At 31.2% G+C, this 22,526-nt stretch overlaps 1 protein-coding gene across 2 annotated transcripts; it reads left to right on the top strand.

Moving 5' to 3' along the window:
• The first annotated feature begins 5,834 nt into the window (after positions 1-5,834).
• Positions 5,835-10,603, top strand: LOC129288683 (triacylglycerol lipase SDP1-like). 2 transcript variants are annotated; one of them, XM_054925409.1, is made up of 4 exons: positions 5,849-5,945; positions 6,060-7,998; positions 8,850-8,993; positions 9,600-10,603. In XM_054925409.1, the coding sequence occupies exons 2-4, from the start codon at positions 6,583-6,585 to the stop codon at positions 10,446-10,448; spliced, it is 2,409 nt and encodes an 802-aa protein (XP_054781384.1). In that variant the 5' UTR covers positions 5,849-5,945; positions 6,060-6,582; the 3' UTR covers positions 10,449-10,603. The 2 variants fall into 2 exon arrangements, with proteins under 2 accessions (XP_054781376.1, XP_054781384.1); XM_054925401.1 differs by having other exon boundaries at positions 5,835-7,998.
• The last annotated feature ends 11,923 nt before the right edge of the window (positions 10,604-22,526 follow it).

The following is a 22,526-nucleotide window of genomic DNA, read 5'->3' on the forward strand; positions in this document are numbered from 1 at the left end:
GACACTCGAATATCACCCTCAAACATTTCCCAAACATCACTCAAGTCTTTCCATATCGAGGAAGCATTCCTTAGGACACGAGGTTCCACTGTTGCCTGTCCTTTATTGTATTTGTATTTCAAACATTATACCCATAGATCACTATGATTCATTTGTACCCTTCATGCCAACTTACTCAAGTAAGCTTCATTCATGCATTCTAAATTCAAAATCCCTAAACTACTACTCTGTTTATCCTTCTGCATCTGCTTCGAACTTACCAAATGCATCTTTCGTGTACCACTATCATGCCCCCAAATGAAATCCCTTTCCAGCCTTTCAATCTCAGCATAAATTGATTTAGGTAATTTACAAATCATCATCAAGTAAATAAGAATATAGCTAATTACAGATTTAGCAAGAGTTACTCTCCTTGCAAAACTTAGAGTGTTGGCTTTCCATCTTGCTAATCTTCATTTAATCTTTTCCAAGATAAAGCCAAAATCCTAGTTTCTCAACCTGTGATTTGATAATGGAATTCCTAAATAGTTCCTAAGACATTCTGTTAAAGAGAACCTTGCTTTGCTTACAATTCTCCTCTTTACATCTAAACCATATTTTTTTAGAACATAATGGCTGATTTCAACTTGTTTACTTTTTGGCCTGAAAACTTACAAAACTCATCCAAGCATTTCAAAGTGCAATTAATTTGAGCATCTGTAGCCACCCCAAACACCAACAAATCATTAGCAAACATTAAATGTGACACTCCAGGACTTCTCCTCCCTAAACTAATGGGCTCCCATCTACCTTCCTGCACAGCATCATTGATAACATGAGATAATTTTTCCATCACCAGCACAAAGAGATAAGGAGAGAGAGGGTCTCCCTGTCTAATTCCCCTTGTCGGCCAAAACTTCTCAATACAAACCTCTATTCCATATCACTTGCGTTGAAACAGATCGCACACACTTCATTATAAAATTTCGCACCTTTATAGGAAAACCAACTTCAATAATCACTTGCTCCATAAAATTCCACCACACCCGATCATAAACCTTCTTAAGGTCTATCTTAATCACAAAAAACCCTTTATCTCCCCTTATTCTTCCAATAATGTGAATTAATTCTTGGGCTACCACAATATTGTCCTGGATATGTCTACTAGGAACAAAACTAACCTAGTTAAGAGAAATTTAAATCAGACATACAATACTTTAACCGATTCACCAAAATTTTAGGAATGTATTTGTACAAAACATTGCATAAAGCAATAGGGCGCAATTGCTTCACTGACTCCAGTCTTTCCACCTTTGGAATAAGTGTCAATAGAGTATTATTAACAGACTCCATCTCAACAGTCCCTTCCATAAGCTTACGAACCATATCACAAACCTCATCACCGATTAAATCCCAATCATGTTGATAGAAAGCTGTTGGAAAACCATCACTACTAGGAGCTTTCAATGCTCCAATGGAAAACATTGCCTGCCTAATCTCGTCCTTGGTCACCTCCTACTCCATTGCACTTTTAACATCATCATTCAAGGTTTAAAAAGTTGTAAACATTTTCAGACAACATAAATCCTCCTTATCTTCCAAGAATAACTTCCTATAAAAATCCACAGCCATCTTTTTTAACTCATCTACATCCTCCACCTACCTACCCTCTTCGTTCATGAGCATCTTAATATGATTAGCTCTATATCTCGTCATAGTTTTTAGATGGTAATAGAGGGTGGTGATCTGAAACAGCAAGCCTCGATAAAATAGTGACAGAAGCATTTTCAAACTGGCATCTCTACTTATTATTACAAAGGGCCCTATCCAGCCTTTCAAAAATACGATCATATCCAGGATTAAAGGCCCTCTCCAAGTAAACCTATTCCTATATGATTGAACCTCCAACAAATTGTAATTGTTGATTCTATTTGAAAACAAAGAACATCTCTAATATAATGGAGCAGCACCTCCCTTCTTCTCTTTTTCACTTCGAATGTCATTGAAGTCCCCAACTACCATCCAAGGTTGCTCTATATACTCAGCAATCCTCTTCATATCCTCCTAAAACTCTCTTTTTCTACTCTCATTAGAATTGACATAAGTAAAAGTGATGCACCAAGAGACCTCATCGCCAAAAGAAATTTGGAAATGACCAAATTGTTTAGTATGTTCCAACAATATAAGTTTTACAACCTGAAATCTCCAGGCAACCCAAATCCCCCCTGCAAAACCTTCTCCTCTAATAACAAAGTGCTCATCAAATCCTAAACTTTAAAATAAAGACTTTGCCTTACCTATATCCACTCTAGTCTCCACTAGTTCTATCACACTGCACTTATACTTATCCATCAACATCTTAGTACTTCTCTTAAAGTCTCTACTTCCAGCCCCACGGTAGTTCTAAACTAATATATTTTTATTCATCATAACAAATTAATCGAGACTCATATTAATAGCCCTTTTGTCACTTGAAAGCTTCACATCATCCAAATGAATAACATCATCCATTTCTTCATCAAATTCCCCCTCTACATCAAACATTAGACCCTCTCCTTCCTTATTAGGAGGTTTTTTTTTAATTGGATCCCACGAAATCAAACCTGCTTTATTCAGCAACATTTGATGCTCAGGCATATTAGGATCCAAAGCACTAAGTACTCCTCTATCCCTCACAATTTCATATCCATGCAGATTAACCATCTTCACATCCTCACTACAAGCTCTATTATTTCTTCTAAAGGTATCTCGAGAATCATCCTTAGGCTCAATAACAGATACAGGAGCCCTCTGACCACCTTCTAAAGTCATGAAATCCACCTTCATCCTATCAAGCTCTAAATCTTTCTTCTCCCTAGCTTTCTTAAGAGTTTCCCTGTAAGATTCCTTCCTTACGCTAGCCAAAGGCACTACTGCTAAAGGTATCTCTTCCTTCTCCTTTTCCTCCAACACAATACCATCCTTACCACTATTAGACACAACCAAAGCTAAATTCTCTCCTTCTTGTGCCTTATCTTGTATCCTCTACTCAAGAATCGTAAAATGTGATCCTAAAGGCTTCTGAATATTTCCTTTAGCCAAACTAAAATGACCCCGTCCTTCTTCCTGTCCTCCATCCCCTCCAAACCTTTTAGGCTGTCTCAATTTTTGCATCAGATTCCAAGGCCCTAAAATATTACAACCAGTTTCAGTCCTTGGCTCTTGCTCATTCCTTCAAACATCCTCATTCTCATTGACCACCCTCGCCAAGCATTCTCTATCAACATGCCTAAATTTCCCACAACAATAACAAAGCATATGCAACCCCTCATATTCAACCTCATATTCAATACCATAAAAAAAAACAATCAGAGGAAGAAGCGCTTCTAACAAGTTAACCTGTACCCCTATTCTGCAAAACATCCCCTCATAAGTAATGACGTCGACATATCAACTTTAATAGTTTTACTAGTCCGATCCCCAACATAATGCAACACTTCCTTATCACAATATTCCAACGAAAAATCCATCAATCTCACCCAAACTAACACTTGGTCAATTAAAGCCTTCATAGGATTAAAATTTGGTTCCATTTACGAATAGTAAGATAGTGGTCAAAAATCAACCAAGGACCACCCTCCAGAGCCCATTTATAATCATCCTCATTCGTAAAGTTAACCATAAAAAAATCATTACGAAGATCAGTAATAGAAATCAAACCATGTTTCACCCACATCTTTCGTAGATTTAACTCAAGCTGGCGATAACCAATCCTCCTTCCCAACAATTTCACGAATAAACTCAAATGAAATGGCTGCTTCAATCTCTCCTTCTCCTCTTTTGACATAATGAAACTAAGAATTGACATCTTTCCTTTCAACTGCTCTTCAATATAAATCCCTAACTCCTTGCGTTTCCCAGACTCCTGCTTGCGTCAACTTGAAAACTGTTCAATTAAATCCTAAACACTCGCGAATCATTATAAAAAAGGGGTAAAAAGGACAGAACGAAAAGAAACTCTCATATTTGATTACTCATGCCTATTTATTGTTTACGACAACATTCACAATTTAATTATTTTAAGGATGATATTACTGTGATAAAGAATTCATGACACTGGATGTTTTTATAAAAATAGTCCAGGAATAAAAATAAACATTAATCCACAAACTTATAACTTTCTAATTATGTCCTTCTTTGCAATTAATAATCATAATAAATTGGTATTTAAAAGTTCAAAATATAATAAATAAAAATAGTAAAATTAAAAAATAATTATTTCATCTCTATCTTTTATTATCAACTAACAAAATTAAATTTTAAAAAATTTTCTTATATATTAAAGGAATGGAGGGACTATATGTGAAAGATTGAAAGGCAAGTAACTAGGAAAATTCCAACCAACCCCTTTGACTCAATATAGTTTCAGTCAACTCTTTTTTTTTTGCCAAAAATTTTAGTCAACTCTCAGACTCTAAAATCTCACTACACATTAGGGAAATTAAAATGAAATTAAAAGATGAATCAAACAATCTTATTACCCTGATGAAATTAGGCACATGAACAACTCATGTAAAAAAAATGAGCAACTATTCAAGTAATATAGGTGAAATTTATAAATTTCATTAACAGGGTGACATTACTATGAATTTGCAATTCTCATTCCCTCCACGTTAGTTAAATAGTTGTTCATTTTTTCTAAGTGAGTTGTTTATACATGTAGCTTTATCAGGGAAAATAAGGTCATTTGAGTAAATTCTTTAATTTTAATAGGAACTGACTAAAATTATGTTAGGTCAAAAGGGGTTGACTCAACTTTTTCCTAAAGTTTCATTGCCTATATTTTTATACACTAGTATTATCCAGTAGTAGGATTCAAGTTCAGGGTAAAATAAAAACGAGGTTCAACGTGGTGCTCACGTGGCTGCGGCTTTGTGGATAAGATCAGGAAACATCAAGGAAAGAGACTAGTTCCCATTGTGTTGGGCAACTTTGATTCCTCAAGATAGTGTGCGCAAGTAAGATATAAATCCTGACTCAATAAATGATTTGTGTTTTATTAAGTTCCTAATCTCTGAAGCATTGTCTGGCCTCCCAAATTATGCATTAAAGCTTGAGGTTTGAGCTCCTATTATGTCTGAAAAATGTTGATAAATTGTTTGGTCTTTGTGTTAGAATGTGTCTAATTGTTACTTGGACCAAAAATAAAACATTTTTTATAAGTACAAACATTTTAATATCAAATGTTGGGATGTATATTTACATTTTAAGAATTGACATGTTAGTCTATGACTTTTAACTATAATTTTTTAGAGAGGATAATTTTTTGTCTTACAATCCCTTGCTATAATCATAAACAACAGTTAGGGTTAGAGCCTGCATGACATGAAATTATACTTTTTAGTATTTGTTTTTATATATAATTAATTATATCTTGTTATATTTTGAGTACAGGGTAGATAAAGATTGAAGATATAATTAATTTTTGATATTGATTGTAAACCTGCAAATGTTACTTGGAATGTAAGGTATAAGGAAAATTTTAATAATTTAACCAATGTTTGGCAGGCATTTATCTCTTAAAATGCCATGCTCTATTTTATTTTTATTTTTTTGTTTATATTTCTTTCCTCCCCCTTTTTTTGGCCAACGTCTATATTTCTTCTTTATTCATATCCTTTATATTATTTATCTATCACATTATCACCATATACCTTTCTCTTACATATAGTTTATTGATTATGTAGTTACTTTTTTATTGTTTCATTGATAGGACTATTCAATGTATATACCAACTGTTTTTATCTAAGATAGATTTACAAAAATAACCCGTGCCTTTGTGTGATAGACTAGTTCCTCCGAACGGATGAAACGTTCGCTTTCTCTATCGTCTCCTATCTCCACTTCATCCCCCTTTCGTATCAATCATGTAATATCCATCCAAATCACAGCGCGCTTTTCTGACTCGAGGCCTCGCCGCCGCATGAGTAATCTTTATCTCTTTCCTCATTCTCTGGATATAGCAGTTCTTCCTTGAATATTTTGTTGACCTTTATTTCTTCTTCTTGATTCACATATTCGCTTCATACCTCTATCGCTAGGTCCGTCTTCATTCTTTCAGCGGGGATTTTCTGATTAGGATCAGTCAACTTGTTTATCGAGATCCTCCAGAATCTTATATCTGCTTGTGGTTTGCTTGCTTGCTTCTCGATTTCTCTTGGGTGCACGGGAAGTTGGGATCTGGGATTAAAGATTTTATTCCTTATTCTTGGAGTTTTCTTGTACTCTAATTCGTTTGATATAGAGAACTGGGGAAATTTCATGTACGAGTTTTGGAGTTGATCAAGTGAATTATTTTGTGATTCCTCTGTAAATAAGTCTCTTTTTTGTTGTCATGATTTGTCATAGATGCCAAGGATACCTAAATCGCCAAATTTGCTGTCTTGCACATTTTACTCTTTGGATAGCCAGAATGTCCGTGCATTTCATAAACTTCAGCACAACTTATTTCACATTATAATCCAGAACCTAGGATTCTTGTAATTATCTGTTTTCATCGGTTTCACTTAGAATTCATTGTTCACTTGTGAGAACATACTGTTTGCTTCTTACTTTAGTTAAGGAATGGATATAAGTAACGAGGCCAACGTCAGCCCCTTTTCAATTGGACCTTCAAGTTTTGTTGGAAAAACAATTGCTTTTAGGATTCTTTTCTGCAAGTCTACCTCACATTTGAGGCAGCAGATCTTTCGGCTAGTGCTGGGTCTCTTCTATAGATTCAGAGCGTGTATAAAACCCATTATATCATGGTTGCATCCAAGAAACCCTCAGGGGATATTGGCAATGATGACAATAGTTGCTTTCTCATTGAATCGGTACACAAATGTGAAAGCAAGGGCTGAGATGGCATATAGGAGGAAGTTTTGGAGAAACATGATGAGATCTGCATTGACATATGAGGAGTGGGCTCATGCAGCTAAGATGCTTGATAGAGAAACGCCAAAAATGAATGAATCAGACCTTTATGATGTAGAATTGGTGAGAAACAAACTTCAAGAGCTCCGTCACCGTCGTCGAGAGGGATCTCTTAGAGACATTATATTTTGTATGCGTGCTGATCTTGTTAGAAATCTAGGCAATATGTGTAACTCTGAGCTTCATAAAGGGAGGCTTCAGGTGCCCAAATTAATCAACGAGTATATTGATGAAGTATCTACGCAGTTGAGGATGGTATGTGATTCTGATTCAGAGGAGCTGTCATTGGAAGAGAAGCTAGCTCTCATGCATGAAACCAGACATGCGTTTGGGAGGACTGCTTTGCTGTTAAGTGGGGGTGCTTCTTTAGGAGCTTTTCATGTTGGTGTAGTGAAAACACTGGTGGAACATAAACTCTTGCCTAGAATCATTGCAGGTTCAAGTGTAGGTTCCATTATGTGTTCTATTGTTGCTACTCGGTCTTGGCCAGAGCTTCAAAGCTTTTTTAAGGATTCATGGCATTCATTGCAGTTTTTTGACGAAATGGGTGGAATTTTTGCTGTTGTTAAGAGGGTTATGACATATCGTGCTGTCCATGAGATCAGACAGTTGCAAATAATGTTGAGGCATTTGACAAGCAACCTTACATTTCAAGAAGCTTATGACATGACAGGTCGAATTCTTGGGATAACTGTTTGCTCTCCAAGAAAGCATGAACCTCCTAGGTGTCTCAACTATTTAACTTCACCTCATGTTGTTATATGGAGTGCAGTCACTGCTTCTTGTGCCTTTCCTGGCCTTTTCGAGGCTCAGGAATTGATGGCTAAGGATAGAAGCGGAGAGATTGTTCCTTACCACCCCCCATTTAATTTGGGCCCTGAGGAGGGATCCTCACCAGCACGTCGATGGAGAGACGGTAGTTTGGAGATTGATTTACCTATGATGCAGTTGAAAGAGCTGTTCAATGTCAATCATTTTATTGTCAGTCAGGCCAACCCTCATATTGCTCCATTGTTGAGATTGAAAGAATTTGTAAGAGCTTATGGAGGCAATTTTGCTGCCAAGGTAATGCAATTATAGACATGCTCCTTTATAACAAAAACACACAGTATACTCATATTCTTGTGTCTGTCTTTTGCCAGTGTATGCCATTATTTATTGCTTCTTATATGAGCTTGTTGCATTTCCATTGCCTATATAATGTGATATCTGTTATTAAAAGGTTGGATTTCCCATGTGCTGTTGTTTTTCAACCCTTGCTTCATTCTGATCCATTTTAGGTATGGAGGTTCCTCAATTTGTGGCTAAGCTATGTGAATTGTTTATCTCCTTCCATTACCTTATATATGGTTTTGGTCTTATTGTTTTGTGGTTCTGGTTGTGTGTTTTGTGCATCTGTCCTTTTGTAATGTATATTTCTGAAATATAAGCACTATATAATTGTTACTTGTGGTACAAACGCTGTGTTGTTTCATGACCTCTCCTTCTACACTCCCCCTTCTTTTCTCTACGGCAAAATTATGCCTGCAGATTATGGATGAGAGATTTTTCTCGTTAAAAAGGGAGGGAGGGTGGGTGAGGCTGTTACCATCTTCTTTAAACTAGCATACAATTCTAGCAGTGCATAAAAACTAATTACTCTGAGGAACTTGAATTATGATTCCTACATTGTGACATAATGAATGGCGGACGCACCTTGCAATCTTAATAAAAGCTACGAGTGGAGAATTCGTATGTTTAAGATGCTTTTTTTAAGCGCTTGATTGGGAATAATATTGTGTCTTTTTGTTGTCAGAGTTTATATCTAAGGTGGCCTGGTTTACAATTCTACATGTTTTCCAATCGATTCGAAATCTTTTCTAATACTGACATTTTTTTTTTTGTGAACAATACTAACATGGGTTTTGATTCTGTAGCTTGCTCATCTTACGGAGATGGAGGTGAAGCATAGATGTAATCAAGTACTGGAATTTGGTTTTCCATTAGGTGGACTTGCCAAGTTGTTTGCTCAAGACTGGGAGGGTGATGTAACTGTTGTTATTCCTGCTACTCTTGCTCAGGTAAGTGCCCAGAGAAGATTTAATACTAGCAAGCCATTTATGCTAGGCGAAAGAAATTGTTTCAGCTATATATCATTGTTTCAGAAAAAATAAATAATGCCTGATGGTTAAGTTTCGACTAGGTCTCCACAATTGCTCTCTTGTCCTGAGCTCATGTTTCTCTTTACATATTTCTTCTTCTTCTTCCTCTTTTTTTTTACCTTCTTTCTTGACAATGTCTCGTTTATTAGGAAAAAGGTGATGCCTTAACAATACAAGTGTTACAGATTAAAGCAATTATCCATAGGCCTTCACTTAATATCTTGAACTTTTGAATTGATATGACCTTTTAGCGTTGACATTAGATCATCTGTGATCAAATGGTCTTAAGTTTGATACTTATCACCCTTCATTCCTCGTAATCAAAATGAAATTTCGGAAGTTAGATGAGCTCAAGCTTTATCAAATTTTAAGCCCAAATGCCTTTTATGTACTGGGTGTATTGGGAATTATTATAAAAATTATTCATGTACCTTCGGCAATAGTTTAAACCTTTGAGTTGAAACTACAGTCGACAGTATTTGAGGAATCTTATGATGAATTGTTTCTTTCTTTGTCTTGCACCAGTACTTGAAAATTATCCAGAACCCATCCCACGTTGAGCTTCAAAAGGCAGCCAACCAGGGGAGAAGGAGCACTTGGGAGAAGCTTTCAGCCATAAAGGCAAACTGTGCAATTGAGATTGCTCTTGATGAATGTGTTGCCATGCTCAACCACATGAGAAGACTCAAGAGAACATCCGAGAGAGCATCTGCTACTTCTTCTCATGGTCTGGCCAATACTGTCAAATTCAGTGCTTCAAGAAGAATCCCTTCATGGAATTGCATGGCACGAGAGAATTCTGCAAGTTCCCTTGAAGATTTTTCTACAGATCCCTCATTGCATCAAGGCTCTACTAAGAACTGGATGACCCACCGTAGCATCCATGATCATGGAAGTGACAGTGAATCTGAAAATGTTGATCAGAACTCTTGGACACGTTCTGGTGGGCCTTTGATGAGAACTGCTTCGGCAAATAAGTTTGTAGACTTCGTTCAGAGCCTAGATTTCGATGCTGAGCTAAATAGAGGTGTTGTGGCTCACTCCAATCGGCAAGTGGTTCAGTCCAATCAGAGCTCGAGGGTCTCAACACCTGACAGCATAATGGTGAATGAAGGTGATCTTTTGCAGCCTGAGAGGATCCATAATGGGATTGTGTTTAATGTTGTCAAGAAAGAAGACTTTACGCAACCTAGGACCCATGACCTTGAGCATCACAGCCACGAGGTTGCTGAATGTGTTGTTCAAAGTGACAGTCCAGGGAAGGAGATGGATGCTAGCTCTGCTTCTGATTGTGGAGATAATGATTCTACAACAGCCGATTCCTTAATAACTGATCATTGTTCCGCTGATGTGGGTAAGGATCAGAGCTGTTGATTATGAAATTTCTTCTTTTCCAGATGACTTTTAAAAATTTTTAAGTTTTTTTTTTACAATGTAAATACCACCACGTCTATCCTATTCTGCCTGTACATACTCTTGTGCATATCTGTATCTGTGTATCTGGATGCATGCGTCTATTTGTGTTTGTACTTTGTCCGGTGTTTTCAAGATGTAAATACGCACACAATAATTACTGTGGTTAGCCTCTCCTTTAAAAAATTATTTTGAAGGGCGAGGGCTTGGGAAGGTTAATTGAAAGAATTGAATTTCCTTTTACTTGGAAAATTAACTTCGCGATGGAAGAAAGTATTCCATCTTTATCTTTCCTTTTCCTACAGTTTTTCTCTTCCAAACAAACATGGCTGGTGACAAAGGTTGGGGGGGGGGGGAACCCTTGGAATAGACGGTTTTGGGAATATTTGGATGTACGATCAATAGTAATTTGCCTAGGTATATGTTGGGCGTTTCAAATCCATTTTTGACAAAATGATCATCTCATGATCTATAGTGTGATTGAAGGAATCTTTTTGTTGGCATGTTTGGTCTCTAACCTTTTCTTATTTCCCGTTTGGTATGTTGGGAATGATTTTGATTTGAAAAAATAAAAAATGATATAAAAGTGGAGATGGATATGTAAATAGATGTGTATATAAGATTTAAAAATATGTTTGGCATATTTATAGAATTGAAATATGATTTGTTTTTTAATTTGAATGTTTAAAACATGAAAACACTAAAATGCCTTCATTTCCAAAAAAAAAAAATCGCTCAAACCCAAATCATTAAAAAAAAAATCTTCCAACATCTCAATATTCTCCTTTTTTCAACACCTCCAATCTTCACACCATATTTGTTCTGTGACATTGCATATTTTTCCAAATCTCAAAGCGCTACGCTTCAGCAACTTTGTGGTCTTTTGAATAGCAAATGAACAAATGGCTCGAAAGTGCCTGTTCGACAATCAAGAAGAACACATGGGATTCCATGAATACCTCAGAAACAATTTACCTAGAGCAAAATCAATTGTAAAACTTTATAGCTAACAGCTCGACAAGTGGGTTTCATGAATTTTAACTAGAAGCTCAAGAAGGGAGAAGAGATAAGTTGCTGTCAAGGTGAAGCCGAGAAATCATGGAGGTTGCTAAATGTTGTTGGTTGCAGATTTTGAAGAATGGTACTGGACTTTACCTCCTTCCATAGCATCTTTGGACCCTTGCCGTCACCATCATGGGGGAAGTGCTTGCTGCCATCACTATTGTTGGGGGTGGGGTTCATTGCCATTGTTGCCATCAAGGGTGGTGCTCGCTACCATTGACGTGGTACTTGTCCTCAGGGATAGGGGAAGGGTACGATGTGGGTCGAAGACGAAGGAAGGGGCACAGTGGAAGGATGAAATGATGGTTAGAAAACTGAGATTTTATCATAGAAAATTGGTGAAATTGGAATTGAAAATTTTTTAAATTTCATCTTACCAAACATATACTTTTCTCAATTCCATTCCATTTCTATGTCCATATTCACCCTTTTCGCTTCCATCATACCCAACAGGATCTTAGATGTAAGCTTTCAAACACTTTTTGAGGAAATTTCCCCCATCTTTTTTTTTAATCAACAATTTCCCCTTCCTTTTGTTCCTCTATTCAAGCTGCAATCTCATGAGTACACAAGGCATATTATATTCCCTCCATCTCATTTTATAATACATATTTTTAGAAGATTTGATGTCTCTGGATACAAGACATTTTGCAAAAGAATAAGGTTTTGTAATGATAATTATTTTAATATTATTTATTATTTTATTTTTTAAATAAATTTTCTTCTCCCTCTTTCATTAATGAATGATATTTTTCTTGCCAAAAAATGAATAATATTTTTTGAAAGTTTATATGAAAAATTAACATTGTAAACGGCAATTAATGAATTTGGCATGTATAATTTTGCTCAAAAAATACTACATAAATTGGGATGTAGGAAGTATTATGAAATAAATCATCCAAAATATATAATCTCTAATAAACATACTCCTTCCGTTAAAAAATATAAGGTATTTTTTGAAGAGTTGGGTGTTCAAAAATATAAAGCATTTTTAATTTTTTGAAGTTTAATTATTTTTTTTAAAAGTGCCCCTATCAATAAATGACTTTATATTTATTGTAAAGTGTTTAATAAGAATGAATATGAAAAGATAGAGTTAGTTTAAAAATAGGCAACTACTTTACTGAAAAGTAAGATTTAATTAAAAATATCTTATCTTTTTAATGGAGGGAATATATTGTACTAATATTTTCTCCCTCATCAACATTAATGAAGGATGAAAAGAAAAAACTGTAATAAAAAATCAATGACATACCTTATTAATTAGGGAAAAAAAACATTTTCTCCTTCTATTCTAAATATGAATGGATCGAGTATATGAATAAAAAAAAAAGCCATCTTCAAACCTTTTTTGATTAAATGCAAAAAATATGTTAAAATATAAAAAATATTATAATTTTTAAAGAATATGTTTTAAAGTGAAAAATATCTAAGCATGTGTTTGGTTTTTCATTGATTAAAAGTAAATTAAGTTATTGAGCAAATAGAACCCTAAACTAATGCTAGAAAATCACGTTAGACCATGAACTCTTAAAACATGTAAAATAAACTTTGACCGTTAACTTTTTTAATATCATTATTGTCCATGCAGGTACTGTAATAATCAAGGTTAAATTTGTAAGAAAATAAACCTTGGACAATACCTGCATAGATGGTAATAGTGTTAAAAAGTAAAGGTCAGAATTTATTTTGATATGAATTTAAAAGTTTAGAATTTATTTTGCGTATTTTAAAAGTTTGATATTTAGGACAATTTTCGAGTAAAATTTAGGGTTCTATTTACTTATTAACCCAAATAAATTTGTCAAAAGTTTATTTTATAAAAATTTATTTAATGAAAATTATTTTATTAAATTAAAAGTCGTTTGAATTGTACATGGTAAAATATACTTTTAAATATATAATTTTAAAAAGGATATTAATTTATAATAATTTATAAGTTTTACTATACAAATGTAATGTGTTTAAAATGTTTAAAAAATATGATAAAAATTTCAAGTAACATAAAATTTGATATGTTAAATAATAAAAATAAAAATATAAAGCTTAATGTATTGAAAAAAATTATATAATAAATAATTTAACATATATACATATTAAAAATTATGATTAATCATTTGATCTATAATATATAAATTAATTTTTAATTAAATTCGGAACTCTATTAAAATACGATAGAAATTACTAAACAAATAAACATGACTCGATAAAAGGCATGGAAATTTGAAGCATGGAATAGGAAATACCTAAATGAAAGAATTTTTATATCCACTATTAAAATAAAACAAACCATGCAATAAATAAGGTGGGAGGGTAATCACACACAGAAAGTCAAAAGCCGAAACTCAACCTAAGACATCCAAGAAAATGTAAGGGTAATATGGTAAATTTAAAAACCTAACAATAGAAAATCAATTTGAAAAGCTCCAATGACGTTAGCGTGTGTTTCCAAATCCACTTCCCATAATTACCTTAATTGTGCATTCAAAAAATTATTTTGTCTGATTATAAAATTTTCAAATAACATCTTACATCTTAAAAATGCAAAAGTACATCCGAGAACCGTAGTCGATGTGGAAAAAGAAAAACTTGCCAAGTCTCCTGAACTAAGAACATGGATTTCTGAAAATTCCCTTGAAATGCAGAATTTCCTGAGAAATAAATTCATGACCAGTGGATAGCATAAGCTTACTAATTTATTAGAATTATTGTATTCCTTCCATCTCAATTGATAAGACAATATTTTTATAAAAATTACACACACCAATAAAATTATTAAATATAATTTACTATAATTTTAATTTTTATAAATATTTAAAAATACCATTCATTAATAACAAGAGAAAAAGAAATTTATTTAAGGAATAGAACAATGAAGCATGATATTACAATAATAATTATTAATAAAATCATATTTTTATCAAATATTTTATATTTTAAAATATCAAATCATTTTAAAAAATATTTTATAAATTAGGGAAGCATTATTATCATATACAAATGCATGAAGGATCCACATTATTTGATGTACTCTATAATTTATAATCTAGGGTTTAGGATAAGTTAAGAGTAGCTACATTTTTATGTGGTAGACTATAGCGGTTCACGGGCCAAGAAGCATGAAAATATTGACACTTGGGGAGAAAAGGGGAGAGAAGGACCACTCGTATTGATGTGGACTGAAAAGAATGGTGGTAGCCAGCTAGATATAAGGCCACTCTAGGCTTCTGCGAAATTAATTTGCAATTTTCCGATGTGATATTTGAAGTCCCACATTCATGATGAATGAGAAATAACTTTAAATAAAAATTAAATTAATAAATATAATAGGTAAAATTGGGGGGAAACGACTTTTGCATATACTAAATTATTTATATTTTACATTAAAATTACTGAAAAAAATACTTAGTTTTAAATTTGAGAGAGTAAATTAATAGAGGTTAGGTATAGTATAAAGAGGTAGTTCCATGCAACATAAAAAACTAACATTTACTTTCTTTATTTAAAAATATAAAATATTTTTAATTGAATTTTATTCTCAATAAATTAGATATCTATTTTTAAACTAGCTTTTTTTTTTATATTTATTTTTATTAAATACTTTATAATAAATATAAATTTATTATTAAAATAAATATTTTTAAAAAAGTAATAATTATATTTTAAGAGATTAAAAATATTTTAAATTTTTAAATTTTTAAAAAATATTTTATATTTTTTAATAAAAAGAATAAATTTTTATTAAAAAAATGTTTATATTTAGTGATGATGGTATCTCAACCATGATGCATTGTCTATGATGAAAGGATATTTATAAATAATAAAAAAGAAAACAATATTGAGATTGAGAAGAATAATTATGATGATCGTGGCTGAAACTGTGCAACGTGCTGCATGGGTCGAACTCGGATCTCAAGACACGAATTTATGCGAATATTAACAACATCCTCAGCTAAATAGAATCTTTAAAGCTGAAATTGCATTGAGAGTTGTGATTTCGGTTGTTTCAGGACATCTCTTCCACGGTCAAACTTTTACCACGTAACAACGTATTCCCCGTTTTGCACAACGGCACGTGTAATTTGGTGCTACAAGTTGACGCGCCTATATATTCAGTCCAGATTTTTTTTTATATCACTAGACTGAAAATTTTATATTTTAATTTTAATTTCAATTATTTGATTTTTTTAGATTATTTATTTTAGTCTGCACATCCTTTAATTTCTTTTTTCTTGATACAATTTTAATGTCCATACAAGACATCAAGTTAATTGTTGCTCTGAAAAAGCAATGGACGATCCGAAGTCAAAGGCGTGTTTCCTGTGAATTATGATGACTTTATGGAAGTGGTGTGGTGGCCCAACTCCATTATAGTCCACAAGTGCTGCCACCCCACAGAGATTTTTATTTTCGGCCCTTTGCTATTGCAACTAGATTTTTATTATTATTATTATTTAAGTCTTGTTCTGCTTATTCGTTGGGAGAATAGTTATAAATGCACGTTGTTTTATTATTCCCAGAATATTCTTAAAAAATCAAATACTCTATGATTTATCAAAGTGGAAAACACACTATACAATCTTGTGGTATCATTTGAGGATTAATCATTAATGATGAATTCTTGATTGCTCAACTGTATTTTTCTTTTAACAATAGTTTTTTTTTGGGCCAAATTTTTAACACTATTGTTCAACCCTTATAAAATCATAAAAGTTGGCAGAATTAATTTATATTTACAACCATATGACTTTCTAAGATGATTGGTTTGGTTTGGTTAGGTTCAAGCTAAATAAAAACAAATAAAACCAAATTGTTTTTGACACGTGATAAAAACCAAACAAAAACTTTGTCGTAAATGGGTTTGGATGACTCTGATCTTCTTCGTTCTTTCTCTCTTTCTCCGTCTTCTTTTTGGTTAGGTTAAATTGCATCTGTTTTGGTCGGTTCTGGATACGGCCACTAACATGATACATTTTTACATGACTGGTTCTGTGGATTGATAAACAATAACGTTTAGCATTAGTGTTTGAATTTGACATTGATGCACTGAGTTCTTCTCAACACAATTTTCTCCCTCGAGGAATGCGACTTGTGAGGCAAATTTTTTAAGCTTGAGCCTATAAAAAAAAATGAATGCTTGTAAAAGGACTTTGGCCCCACCAAAAAAAAAGAAAAAAGAAAAAAGAATGCTTGTAAAAGGAGGAAAGCTAACGCATGGCCAAGAAGAAATCCACTCCTTTGGTTTGAAATGAACTAAAAGGCAACGAATGGTTAAATTAAATAGTCTTAGTTAGCATTACCCAAGCATGGTTTCTAGAGTGTCAGGTTAGAATCTGGCCCCATGTATAAACAGAACCTCTAAACACGAAAATAAGTCTGCCAAAGCTGCAGACAGGGACGTGAATGGGCGCAGCGATTGGGATATGGGATTAGAAAAATTCTAAGGTTATAAATATTACAAAAGCAGCTCAATTCATTCAAACATTCATCTAATTTTATATAATATTTTATTTTTATTTTGATTTTATAAAATACCTTTTCAATCTCTAACCTAAATATTGTAAGCTTTAAATGATTATTTTTATATCAATATTATTATTTTTTATAAATTAAATTTAACATGTTAACTTTTAATGATGTTCTATCAATATTTAAAAGTTTGGTGTAAAATTTTTTGATGGTAAAACAAACAGTATTATGATTAAATAACTTTAAAATACTTTATAAGGATAATATAATTAATAACAAACTTAATACTCCCTCCAACCTTTAATATAAGACAAAATTTAAAAGTTTGTTTTAATGCTTGATATAAGATAAAGTCAGAGTAATTTATATTTTTTTAACTTGACTCTCTTATTTATCTATTGTCATTTGAATTCCTAGAATACAATTTGTTTTGTAAATGGCAAAGAATGGTAAAGTTGAAAACATCTTTTTTTAATAATTTTACAGATATAATTATCATTGTTTAATAAACATGCAATTGGTTAACTTCATCCTATATCAAGGATTGGAGTGGTATAATTTATGCTGAGGTCTGGTTATTTAATAATCCGGATATCATACACTATAGTACTGAGTTTTTATTTTTTCCAGTTATTAATGGCCGTAAAAATCCTGGAAGAAATTTTTAGTATATTAAAAACGAACTCGTATGGGAGTAAAATATTTAATAAACGAAATCAACTGGAACCTTGTAAATTATAAAAAGTTACAAAGACTCTCCCTTAATATTCTCTCTGTTTTTAAATATAAGAGAAAATTAAGTCATACAATTTAAGAAAATTGCTTGAGTGGATAATTATATTTGAAAATAAAAAGAATAATTGAAATATCTTTGTACTCAATCAAATAAATTTACATAAAAGTCTTGTCTCGTGGACGAAAGCCATGTGAGAAGTAATTTTAAATTTTTTGTAATAAAAACTTACTAAAATATGTAATTTTTTAGGGAGTTATGCGAAGAAAACTCAAGCAACTTTGCTTCTTGAGGGATTGATAAAGAGGTTTTAACAAGATTAATTAATTTTAATTAGGTGTCAAATACTAAACTTTAGAAATTTATAATTTAATCTTTTAATTTTATAATTTCATTACGATAAATTTATAACTTATTTGTCAAATTTTAATGTGATTAAAGAATAAAAAAAATCATCACAATGAAATTCCAAATTTTAACTTGTTCTCTATTAAAATTTAAAATATAATTATAAATTTATCACAATAAAATTGTAAAATTAAAAGATTGAGTTGTAGATTATTGAAATTTAATACTTGAGATCTAATTTAAATTAGTTAATCTTTTTAGTACCTCTCTTTCATCCTCCCTTGTTTTTATTAAAAAATAATTTATATCTTTAAGATTATTAAAAAAACAAGTAACTTTTCAAATTTACCTTTTTACGTAGTCAAGATTATAATAGATTGTTACTTAGGAATGCAAATAATAATAAATAAATAAATAAAATTACAAAACGTATTTCTCTAGCTTTATTTTATATAAAAAATTAAAAAAATAATAAAATTTATTATCTCTGTTTAAAAATATGAGATATTTTTGACTAAATTTAATTCCCAATGAAATAATTATTTATCTTCAAACTAATCATATATTCTAATATTTAATTTTATTTAATAAAATATTTTATTTTAAAATAAATATAAAGTTATTTATTTAATAGAGATATTTTTTTAAAAAAAAGTAATAATTATGCTTTAAAGAATAAAAATATTTTAACTCCGTAAAAAATCTCGTGTTTATAAAGTGAGAAGTACCTTGTATTGACAATGTGGATTAGGGGAAGCATTGGCATCACCGAAGACATTTTGTCATTTTGCGATGCAAAGGTCAAAAATTTAGTTAAGGAAAAAGCTGCCTTTGGGCCGAATAACCACTTAACTTTATTATTCCATATTCACGCTCATCGCCTCAGGCGATAACAATTCCCTTTGATAACTCGACCCGGTCGAACCTCCGGGTCAAAACCGTGTTTCTTGTCCCGTAAATCCCGTGTAACTTACCCCTTAAGCTTTTTTTTTGTGCTGATTGAGTAATCCTACGAAACACTCTTCTGACGTGGCATCCTAGCTGTTACGTTTTTCAATTAAGAAAATTATAATATTCTTAGGTTTTCAGGGAAACTGTGGCGTGTCCCTATACACGACATGTCCCAAACATTAGTTTGACGCGTGGGAAAGTTAAGAGGATAAAGTTTGCAAATAATATTTGCTGATGAAAAAAGGTATGCTGGTAATTAAATTAAAAATAAATAAAGAATGGTGCGTGGTTTCGGTGTGACTAAAGCGTTCTTTAGAAAATATGGATGCAACTTCCATGGAATTGAAGAGGCACGTGGTCGCGATATCGCTTCCTAGCGTGAGAATCGATGTATCTCTCTTCTTGGTAATTCCAGGCTTCAAGAGACAATATATTGTTGCCAGAAATTAACCCTTTGAACCTAAGATTATATTTTTTGGCGTGCAATTTTTTTTTTGTAGAGTTTTAATTTGAATCTTGCAATTATTCGTAATACCAAAGTCATTTCACTTGGCATTAAATTGTCTTTTTGAGATAAATTATTATAATTTAAAGGTCACTGCTACCGATTTATAACAAACAGTTCTTTAAATAATTTATCATTATCATTGCTTTCAAAAAGTTTTACTCACCTATTAAAAAAATAAAATATTTTTAATCTTTTAAGGTATAATAATTACCTTTTTTTTATTATCTCTATTAATAAATGACTTTTTATTTACTATAAAGTGTTCGATAAGGATAAATGTAGAAAGATAGGATTAATTTAAAAGTAAATAATTATTTTATTAGGAGTTAATTAGTTTAAAAATATCTTATATTTTTAAATGAGGAGAGTATATGATATACGTGCATTTAATACATGAGTACATTTCAGCAAGAAGTTTTAGAGCTGGTTTGTTTTTTGTTTTTAAAAACTATTTTTTATTTTTTAAAATAGAAAAATTTTAAAATTTATTTGGATAAATGTTTTTCATTTAATTGTTTTTAAAAATATTTAAAAAAAACAGAGAAATAGATATAATTTTAAGTTGTTTTCATTTTTTGTTGTTTTTAAAACATAGTAAATTTGATTGCTAAAAATTATAGCTACTTTGACCAATTTTTATTATTAGTTATTACCATTAATTGTCGATAAAAATCACTGTCAACTTATTTTTTATTCTAAAATTATTTTTAATTGACACGACCACATAAATTTTCATTTTATTTTGTTGTTTTTAAAACATTGATTGCTAAAAATTATAACTACTTTAATCAATTTTTATTATTAGTTACTATCATTAATTGTCGATAACAATCACTATTAACTTATTTTTTATTCTAAATTTATTTTTAATTGACACGACCACATAAATTTTCATTTTTTTAAAAAAAATTGTATTATAGAATAGTTTTAAAAAAATTTAAAAAATGAGAACAAAAACAAAACAACATGTCCTTATTTTTTAATTTTCATCATCCCTTCCCTTGGGCGTAATAGTGCGGCCATTGTTCAAGGGACTTCTTTCCCTGCAAATTAAAGTCGAACATATAGATGGGAAAAAAGGACGACTTGATGCTTTAGTGTTTCGTGGTATAGCTTGTTCGCGTCATTTCATATTCAACTACCACAACAAAAATATTGATAAAATGCAGATCTCGATGCAGGGATCATGTGCTTCTCTTCAACTGAATTCATGTAGCTTACATGTTCGTGAGTTTCCAATTTTTTGTTTCATTTTACTTTGATATATTTGATTTATATTTCATCAAGTTTTATTTATAAATTATTTTTATCAATCTTATTAATATCAATATAAAAAAATATAAAAAATAAAATTTAATAAAATTTTAAATATAACTCTCAAAAAATAAATAAATTATGTAATTTAAATATTTTATTAAAATAAAATATCATTATTAATTAAATAATTTATAAAGTAAATTATTTTATTCTTAACCAATAAAGACTGGAGGGAGTGTCCTCTACCTGCCAATGATTGAATATGATAGAGAAGCCACGCCAACCTTCTGAGCTTCATTATTAATGCTCTCTATCATGTGCGTGTCAGATCTTCCCCGTCCCCTTGAGAATATATGTTATGAATACACGGTAAGTTCCTCATGACAAAAATTACATATATGATCAGATAGACTGATTTCATATACAATGATCTTAGATTAAATATGAAAGTAGTCTATTATTCATTAATAATTCTCTTGTTTATTTCAAATTGAATATTCTGTTTAATTATTGTCCAAGTACTATGGATTTAATTTTCACTCTGCGATATTTTTCTTTCAAAACTGCCATGGGGTACATTTTTTTCAATGATAATTAAGGATTCAATAAAAACATTAATATTTGACAGTTGTAAATATTGAATTATTGGCATTTCAATAACATACAATGATCCTAGTTTATAAAAAATTATCTTTTACTAATTAATTTGAGATCTATAATAGACTTTCGTAAGTTTTCAACTAATGCTGCAAATATTCTCAAATAGTTTTTATTGATTTTTCAAGAGATAATAAAAGTTCACAAGTGATTGTCATGCGGTCAAGGTTGTTAAATTCACAAGTTTAAATAAACTTATGATAAGAATATAAATTCATATCGCAAACTCGAATCATAAGTCCATAAAAATTTATCTCTATTAACAATAGCCATTAAAATATATTATAATTTAATTTAAATATATTTAAAATATAAATTATTGAGATTAAACCCATATACATTGCTAAATACTATCACATACAAGACATGAAAATTTAAAAATAGGGAAACTTATTTTTGTATATCTGTTTCTTTTTTATTAATATTAATTTTTTATTTTAATTTTTTCTTTGAACCAGGTTTTATAACTTTTATGAACTAAATTCTTCATAATATATAATTAATTCACTCAACTCAAAAAAAAATTGATGAGATTAACAAGTTTAACCAAGCTTGTATATAGTCTGAATTTATGAATTAGTTGATATGATTTTATAGGTTAGAAATGTAAAAATGATAAACTCAGAGGTAAACTCACAAATTTAATCGAGTTTGTATTTAGTCCGAGTTTATGAGTGAGTTGACAAAATTTTGTAAGTTAAAAATGTAAAAGCATTAAACTTATATAGTCAACTCGAGAGTTTAATAATTATGCCTGCAATTCATTACTAACTCCCTTAAATTCTTAATTGACATCATGAATAATTCCAACTTTATTTTATAAATGCCTAAGCAATTTATTTATATATTGACAACAAAAAAATCTCAAGTGATTGGCTTGTGATTCATAATTGTTTTTCGTAAATTCCTAAATAATATTATAAAAAATTTCAAATGTATTTTCTAAATTGTTCAAACAATTTTTATGTAAATTGATAGTAAAAAATTGAGATTTAACTCTCGTGATAAATTTTTAACTGATATTATGAATAATTTTAAGTGTATTTATTGATTT

This window comes from Prosopis cineraria, unplaced genomic scaffold (genome assembly GCF_029017545.1).
Source record: "Prosopis cineraria cultivar Desert tree isolate PC_DT_omini unplaced genomic scaffold, ASM2901754v1 PC1, whole genome shotgun sequence".
In the NCBI taxonomy this organism is placed as follows: Eukaryota; Viridiplantae; Streptophyta; class Magnoliopsida; order Fabales; family Fabaceae; genus Prosopis; species Prosopis cineraria.

What these genes read in the sequence shown, in the direction of transcription:
- LOC129288683 (XM_054925401.1), top strand. Translation starts at nt 6,583, where the DNA reads ATGGATATAAGTAACGAGGCCAACGTCAGCCCCTTTTCAATTGGACCT. An exon ending in GAGGCAATTTTGCTGCCAAG is followed by an intron (nt 7,999 to 8,849) that starts GTAATGCAATTA and finishes TTGATTCTGTAG; the next exon opens with CTTGCTCATCTTACGGAGAT. An exon ending in TTCCTGCTACTCTTGCTCAG is followed by an intron (nt 8,994 to 9,599) that starts GTAAGTGCCCAG and finishes GTCTTGCACCAG; the next exon opens with TACTTGAAAATTATCCAGAA.